We start from the raw sequence: 8,667 nt of genomic DNA on the forward strand, positions 1-8,667 counted from the left end.
ATAATGCTCCCTGCTGCCAGGGGAACGAAGTTGCTCTTTTGCCCTGCGGCCTAATATGAAGAAAGCTAGCGGTGGTCGCAGCAGCAGGTACTTTTTTCGCTTAGTATTGATTACCTCGAAAGTAAGGATACCTGCCCAACGAAGTTTCATGGACACGTGCAGCAGGGAGTGTAGGAAATCTGGACGGTGCGCCTTGAGAGGCCACACGATGTTCGCTCCTTCCAGCGCCAGCGCGACATGTAGTAGTTCGTTGCAGCGGCCTCTTCCAACGCATTCGCAACTGAGGTAGAACGCTGCGGCGCGTTGCATCATATTTTGACCACTTTTGGGTACGTTCATATCTCGAACAATGTGGTACATTCGAGTGAGAGCGGACAGGAGCGCAATGTCGTTGACGCTGGCTTCGTAGCGACTGTTCCAGCCATCGCATACGTAATGTGTGAAGCTATCGCAAGGGTTCACTGAGGTGTTGATGGACTCTTGCAGCCGCTTCGAGTAGGCGGCGCATGCCAGCGTGTCGCAGGTCTTGTATTGACGTCCATGGGAGGGGGCTCGAAATGCCAGAAGCACAGTGGCGAAGACGGCGAGTAATAGGCAGGATGTCCCGGCGCAACATTTGATGCAGAGGCGCCTCTTGGGGACCTGAGGGCTCTGAAAGGGTGCACCACAGAAAAATGAATTAGGTCGCCGCTATTTCGGGCTCAAGAGTTTTTTATGTGCGATATATCAAAAAGCACATGAATGTGTATAAAGTAATCCTTTGTCTGCTACACCCCTGCTTTTAATGTCCATCTGACCAAGCAAAAGGTCCCGGCCAAAACGAAATGTGCCCTTGCCTACACAGTTTGCAGAGCCGAAAATTTGAATAGAACACAAATGAAAAAAAGTTGCAATGATGAGCAATAAAAGCTTAAATCCAGGCCTACTCATTTCTAACAATCATGAATCCTTTACTGCATCTGCAATGAAGACTTTCTTAAACCTGAGTCATATAGAATACATTTTATGGTTTACGGGGGTTTAATACCCTAAAGCGACGAAGGCTATGAGGGACGTCGTAGTGAAGGGCTCCGGTAATTTCGACCACCTGGCATTCTTTAACGTGCACTGGCATCGCACAGTACACGGGTCTTTAGAATTTTGCCTCAAATCAATTTTGACCGCCGCGGCCATGATCGAACCCGATATGACTGAGGTTTCATAAAGACTTAATTGAGGATGCGGTAACAAATTCATGATTCGTAAAAGTAAATACGCCTAGATTTGAATGTTTATTACCCATCATTGCAACCCTTTTTCATTAGTGTTCTATTAAGATTCTCGGCTCACCACACTGCTTAAAGCAAGGGCACATCTTGTTTTAGCCGGGGCCTTTTGCTTAGCCAGGTGGACATTGCGAATGATTCAGGAGTGTAGCGAACAAAGGATTCTTTTGTTATAATGCTTCAGGCGACTGACTACTTGGGAGGAGAGGGGCAAAACGGGGCATAAATATGAAAACTGTCGCCGTATTTTTTCTGAGACGTGAAAAAACATATTTTCGACTTATTCCCTACCATCCCGGCATCACGTTCACCAAAGATGAAGGGTACTGCTTAATAGGAAAAACAGTCAAATGTAATTAAACTTAAAACATTAAAATGTCGCATTTTACCCCACTCTAGGAGGTAAAATATAACAGTGCACAAGGCCGACTGAGTAAAATCCCCATACTATTCTTCCCTGCAACGAAAGCATAGGAATTTGGCTCCATTAACTGCTATCGGCAATCTTTTAGAGCCTACTCGGGAGATAGACTCTCGCCCTAGCTTCTTTATTCCTGGAACCCTTAAAATGGGGCGCGAAAGCTTTGGACGTCAGTCTAGGTGGAACCTCCGTTCTTGGAACGTATCTTTCACAGCACCTAGATATTAACTAATGCATTCAGTCGATAAGTAACTTACTGTAAGTTATTTCTTTGTTGGAGGTTGTTTTTTATTTAACTTGCAGTTGTTGATTTGTCTGCGTGACTTAGTTTCTTTAACTTTTAGTTTCTTGTAAATTCTGCAAATATATTTCTTTGTTTCATGATCTTTATCATCAGTAGTCTCCTTCTTCATCACCGCCGAATCACCACTTTTGGAGATGCCTGAAGCCCCCTGAAAAGCACAACGAACCCTATTTAAATTTACTACATCCATACCCTTCTAGGTGTTCAACCCCTTCCTAATAACCTTTACAAGTATTACTGACAAGCCCAGGACACCAATTGGCTAGACGCCGCAGGAACAACGCATGACGCTGTAACAGGTGGCTACAGTCCAACCCTAACCCCCTCCCTAAGTCAGTCTTCCATCGGGCTCTACGCCTGAGGTGACAGAGGAGGCAGCCATCGCCTTAGCCCTCGCACGTTGGGATGCTAAATACATCTTAAACGAGTCTGTCCAGCATTGCCAGAGGCAGGATTCACACACTGCTTGGCACTTGTTGAACATCCCCACCCAAAATTTACCGCGCAGGGTAGAGCCCCGATATCTCCGAGGTTGCCTCTCTGCACAGGTTTCTTGACGTTTTCGGTGCGCTAGTCGGCATTCATTGTTTTGAAGCGGTAAGCTTTACTAGGATAGTCAACACCGCGCTTCGCGTGAGCCGGAGCCCAGATTTGCCACTTCTGCTCATGCCCGAAACGAGTGACGTCACACCCGGCGCAGGTGGCCGCAGCAGTCGCCGCCTACTCGTCACTAAAAAAAAAAAAAAAATTGACGGGGGCTCAGCTTTGGTTAAGCTTGATTGGTTGCGAAAGCAAAAGCGCAGCGCCTCCAACTGAAGGAACGCCGTGCGCAGCGTCTACAGGTCACGCGTGGCTACCGGCCACCGCTGCGCGGCGACTCAAAGCGCCTACGGTAATTTTTTTATATTTTGTTTTTGATGTTGTTGCGACTGAGAGAAAGAAAACACAATCTACAGCTGGTATGACGTCACAGCGGCAGTAGCGCCACAGGTGCGCAGCGCGGCAAACACACCGTAACTGCAGCCGGGCTCTCTGAAGAGGCGAGTTGGTCGCCCATAATCTACAGCTGGTATGAGGTCACAGCGGCAGTAGCGCCACAGGTGCCCGGCGCGGCATAACTCGAGCCGGGCTATCTGAAGGAGCGAGTTGGTCGGCCATATTCACTCCGCTAAAGGTCAAAGGTAACCGCGGCCGGCTCACGCGAAGGCTTGAAAGTGCGAAAGAAACTGCGTAGACGCTGGGAATCGAACCAGGGCCTTCGGCCTTTGAAGCGGAGGCGCTACCACTCCGTCACGAAGGTTCAAAGTTTGAGCGTGAATAAAGCCGCATCTAGTGAATGCACGGATTTTACTTAGAAAGAAACTGCGTCGTGTATGGGAATCGAACCAGGGCCTTCGGCATTTGAAGCGGAGACGCTACCACTCCGCAACGAATGCTCGCTCAAGTTTTGAGCATGAATAAAGACGCATGTAGTGAATACATGGGTGTCATAAATAAAATAAAATGAATAAAAAATAAAATAGAAATAAAAAACAATAAAAGTGAGCAAAGGAAGATTAAAAACAATAACAATAAGAAATGAAACAAATATCAAAATAAATTGAACAACAAAATATGCAAAAGAAAAAATAAGGAATGAAAAGCAAATGAAAATGAAGTGAAAAAAAGAAAAATAACAAAACAAGACAAGAAACAAAACAAAAAAATGGAAAAAAAAAATATGAAAAAAAAACTGCGCCAAGAAACGCTTTCGCCTTGCAGCACTTTAGAGAGCCAAAGCGCCCCCTGATTTTAACCGCGCCTATTACCATCTTCTCCTCCACCTCCGCACAGGCAGTGTGTGGACGGCCGAACGCCCCCACTGTTATTGTGGTGCTCCCAGTGCATTGTGCGCGATCTGCGACAGCCTTGACGTCAAACCGAGCGTAACTGCTCCTTTTCGCTTGTAGATCCAGGCTTAACCACAGCTAAGCCACTGCCAATTTTTTTTCGTTTGTACGTTGACTTTCCTAGAGAACGGAAAAACACGCGCACAGCTTTTAGAGAAAGCAACAAAGCCATTACATTTACTTTAGTCCAACCGAACCATGATAGAATATCGCGTTTTGCTCAGCATCTAGCGTGCTGCTAAAATGATTTTATCTCAGTCACCACGGCCGCGAAAATTCTATAACTTTGCATAACATGACACCAATAAACAACGGTAATTACTAACCTGCACTAACCTTGGACACCAGGTTGATTTAGCTGCACAGTTCTGACAAGTCTAAAGGACAAAATGCTGCGCCTTTTCAGCAGCTTTCTATGATGCTCATGCGGCGGGTCATAACGCATAAATACCAAGGTAGCATGTTAGCTCATTCAAGTACGACGGGGTGGTAACAAGCTGTTGCGTTTTGCTCCATACCACGTTCTGCCCCGCTATCCCCTTTTATGGCCACAAAAACTTTTATGGAACGTGAATATCAGGCAAATAGTTTATTCGGAGCTGTCTAGTAATCCACTCGCCTAAAATGTCGCATGGTATGATGGAACGTTCATACTGTAGCCTCCAAAAACAAAAAATTCAGGGGCACTTTGTCTGTCTAAAGTGCATAGGGGCGAAAGCGTTTTCCGCACCACTTTGCCTATATGACACTGGTGACGTCACCACTGGATGACTTCACACATAATTGATGACGAAGTAATGACCAATTACTAATTAGAGACTAATTACAGGTTAATGACTAAATACCAATTAACTGCTAATTAATGACGCTTCAGCTCGCCTTTAGTAGTGGAACGCGACAGCGTGTTGTAGCGCTGCCAGGCAGTCCACGGAACGCAACCACCCGTTCGGCGCGTTGCCTTGCCCTTTTAACGCGATCCTTTTTGAGGAAAGGAAATTACGCAGTAATTCTCTGTCATCTCGGTGGACACCCTAACCGCACCGTACAGGAAGGGTGGAACGCCACCACCCGTTCGGCGCGATGCCTTGCCATTTGAACGCAATGCTTTTTGAGGAAAGGAAACGGAGCAGTAATTCTCTGTCATCTCGGTGGACACCCGAACGGCATCGTAAAGGAAGGGAGGAACGCCACCACACGTTCGGTGCGACGCCTTGCCCATTGAACGCAACACTTTTTGAGGAAAGGAAATGGCGCAGTAATTCTGTCATCTCGGTGGACACCCGAACCGAAACGTACAGGAAGGTAGAAACGCCACCATCCATTCGGCGCGATGCCTTGCTCTTGAACGCAACGCTTTTTGAGGAAAGGAAATTCTCTGTCATCTCGATGGTCACCCGAACCCCACCGTACAGGAAGGGAGGAAGTGGGAGTGAAAGAAGAAAGACGGGCTTTAATGAAGAAACCGAAAATTGTATTTCAGGAAAGGAAATTACTCATGTATTTCATGAAAGGAAGTTACTCAGTAACTGTCTCCCGCATATCTCGGTGAACTCCCGAACCGCACCATTCATGAAGAGAGGAAGTGGGAGTGAAAGAAGAAAGAGGAGCGTAATAAAGAAACTGAAAATTGTATTTGCGGAAAGGAAATTTCTCAATAACTGTCTCGCATATCTCGGTGCACACCCTTCAAAACGCGGACACATCTGCCGACAAGGCTGCCGACACGGCTGCTAACGACCGTATGAGGCAATAAAGGCTTTCGCCTTAATACCGGGCGACTGGGCAGCGGCGAAAACCTGGAGCAAATTTTTTCCAGAGAACGCGCGTACCTTGTGCTTTCTTGCCTATGATGTGCGTTTCAATCTTACGATATACGCACTGTTTGTCCGCAATGTTCGAAAAAGTGGAACTGCATTATTAACTGATCTGCCTGCATCAGTTATTGTCAAGATAAAGCTCGCCGAATGTAGCCGTAGTGGTCAAAAACGTGCAAAATTCTTGGTAGCTGCTATGACCAGTAGACATTACAGCCGGTTACTACCCATTTGGGAACGAAACTTTTCAGCAGCGTTTGTTGTTTTCCTGTGTGCAGTGTGCGTTCAAGTATATATAGTTTCTATCCTTCTCTTAGCAACAACTCTTAGCTACATCCTCCACAAAAATATTAAAACGTGCCACAAAACGGCAATGCAGCACTGCAGGACAAGACCAGCCAAAATTTCAAAAATACGCAGCTTCAGCCCACAATCAGGAGGCAGCAAGCAGCAGCGAGTGGGAAAAAGCAGAACTAGAAAAGCAGGAGCAATGGTGGGACATAACCACTCCGATTCAAAATGATATTATTGGCGCACGTTTAAATTGACTCATTTTAATACTACGGTTTCCTGTGAGCCTCCTTGATGAAGGGTTAAAATGGAAATTTTTACTGAACAATTCTATGAGCCCATGAACATATTTAATTGCCCACGAACTTGCGACAATGCAAAATATCTCCTACTTGAAATGCAGTAGGCTCCCTGCGGTGCTTTTAGGTGGGCCCAATGGGGCTCGTGATGAAAGCAGTACAGCGCTAGAGACGTCATCACTCATGGAAATTGGTTAAAACCTATCCTTCGTTTTTCGCAGTGCGTTGCTTACCGTAATCCGAAAACCCGAAGGCTTCTTCCCATCTTGAGGGCGCTCCACGGTGGGCTGCGGCAGCGCGCTCTGAGGCCTCGCGTTCGGCTGGTCTGCAGGGCAGCTCGGCTTGCGCGCTTCCTCAGCCTCGGCGCCGGCTTGGTCTGCAGCCGCGTTACGTATGGTGCGCGTCGTGTGCTGCGGTTCTGCGTCAGCGCTCTGGACTTGCTCAGCTGGAACGGTGGCGAGGTCACCAGGAACGCCGCTTGTGGCAGCAGTAGCGGACGCGTCGCTTGCTGTTGGGAGCATCGCTTGGCCCTCACTCGAAGCTGGCACTATGATGCGCTCTGTTTCCGTGGGGCCGAGTAGTTGTAATCGGATCGCGGTGACGTCACAGCGCTCAGTAGTCGGGAGCTGGGATGACGGTGGTTGCTCATCGTTTCTGGTGGTACCAGGAACGCCTGCTACTGTAATCGTCGATGTCTCGGCGAGCGCTTCATGCTTGCATGCCTGGTCAGAAGCCTGCTTACCATCATGGGCGACTTCTTGGGTTCTTGTGTCGCTGCGATGATCGGGTGACTTCTCGGCGCCTCTTTTTCTCTTCTTACGCGAGGCTCTGGACGAGTCCTTCTCCTGTTCGGTGTCTTTCGCGTACTGGGGTGCTTTCTTCGTCGCCTTCTTGGAGATTCTGGATGCCTTTGGCGTCTTCGAGCCGTCCTTGGCCGGAGGGTCGAGGTCCATGACCGACGCTGCAGGAAGGTTGCTTCTTCTTTGTCACGTGCGAACACTTCGCGTGCACACGAGTTCTTTTGGCCACGCGCGAAAGTAAAATAAAAAGACAGAATGCCTAGAGAACGTGCAAACACAGACCAGTGCACCGATACAGGTGCTACAGAGAAGGGGATTGGCAGAAGTTAACTCACTTGATAATACACCCATTTCCGCGCAAGGCTACCCAGCATGGTTCCAACAGCTGCTGATACACCTTTCCTCGCAAGAAACACACTTCCAGCTCTCAGAGGCGGTCACGGACGTGCATAACCACCTTCTACACCTCTGGGAAGCCCGTCGCAGCCTCGTCCGCCGTTGGCGACGCCAGAAACGCAATAGAAAGCTTAAAGCTCGAATTGCCGAGCTTACCCAGAAAGCGGCAGAGCACGCGGCCCAAATCGCCGAGTCCAACTGGGTGGATAGATGCAACACGGCCGCTCGACAAATGTCCAGCCGAAACACGTGGCGTCTCTTTCGAGCCCTAATCGGCCCAACCCAAACACTAACCGAAACACAAAAACATTTGCACCGAGCCATGCACGCTTTTCCTGGCAACACGACTCAACTGGCACAAAAACTTCGGGACCAGTATCTGTGTACAGCCCAAGACCCCCGTCGATCTGCGTACTCTTATGCAGTCAGAGAGAACGCGGAGCTGGATCAACCTTTCCAGTTCCATGATCTGCGGGCGGCTCTCGCCAAAATGAAACGGGGCACTGCGCCAGGACGGGATAAGGTCACCGTCAAGCTTTTGACGAACCTGCCCGACTTGGCATACCAGTCCCGCCTGGAATACGTCAATGCGATTTGGCCCGGGGACACCCCCCTGCATATCGAATGGAAAACGGCTTTGGTCACTTTTATTCCCTAAAGCTGGCAAACCAATTGACACAGATAACCTCCGCCCTATCTCTCTCACCTCATGTGTGGGCAAACTAATGGAGACGATGGTGCGGGATAGGTTATCTACATATCTTGAGTACAAACATGTCTTTGCGAGCACCATGCTCGGATTCCGCCCACACAGATCCGCACAGGAGGTCCTCCTACAACTCAATCGGGAAGTCCTTGACCCCCTCGAATGCCCCCATAATGACCGGGTAGTACTCGCTTTGGATCTTAAAGGGGCAATTGACAATGTAACACATGAGATCATACTCACTAATCTAAGCCACACCGACTGTGGCCTCAACACATTCCGATACATAAGCCAATTTTTAATGGATCGTCAATGTTACATTCTAATTCAAGATAGAGAACATGGTCCTTACCTACTCAGCACGCGGGGAACCCCCCGAAGCGCGGTACTTTCCCCGCTGCTCTTCAATCTGGCCATGATGCACTTGCCAGCCCAGCTGAGTGGCGTCGCCGGCGTGAAGCACGCCCTGTACGCCGATGACA

General features: G+C 48.6%; 1 protein-coding gene across 1 annotated transcript in view; it reads right to left on the reverse strand.

Annotated features, from left to right (window-relative positions):
* The window catches only part of LOC149337661 (endothelin-converting enzyme 2-like), a 16,053-nt gene extending 8,817 nt beyond the window's left edge, over positions 1–7,236 (reverse strand). Inside the window, exons 1-2 of the mRNA XM_089554926.1 lie at positions 6,517–7,236; positions 1–651 (exon numbers count right to left, since the gene is read on the reverse strand). The exon at positions 1–651 is cut by the window's left edge and continues 485 nt beyond it. Coding sequence (XP_089411052.1) covers positions 1–651; positions 6,517–7,236 — 1,371 coding nt within the window. The remainder of the gene's footprint in view (positions 652–6,516) is intronic.
* Positions 7,237–8,667: the final 1,431 nt, after the last annotated feature.

The sequence above is a fragment of the Amblyomma mixtum genome, chromosome 7 (genome assembly GCF_055824585.1).
Source record: "Amblyomma mixtum isolate Tamu chromosome 7, ASM5582458v1, whole genome shotgun sequence".
Classification (NCBI taxonomy): Eukaryota; Metazoa; Arthropoda; class Arachnida; order Ixodida; family Ixodidae; genus Amblyomma; species Amblyomma mixtum.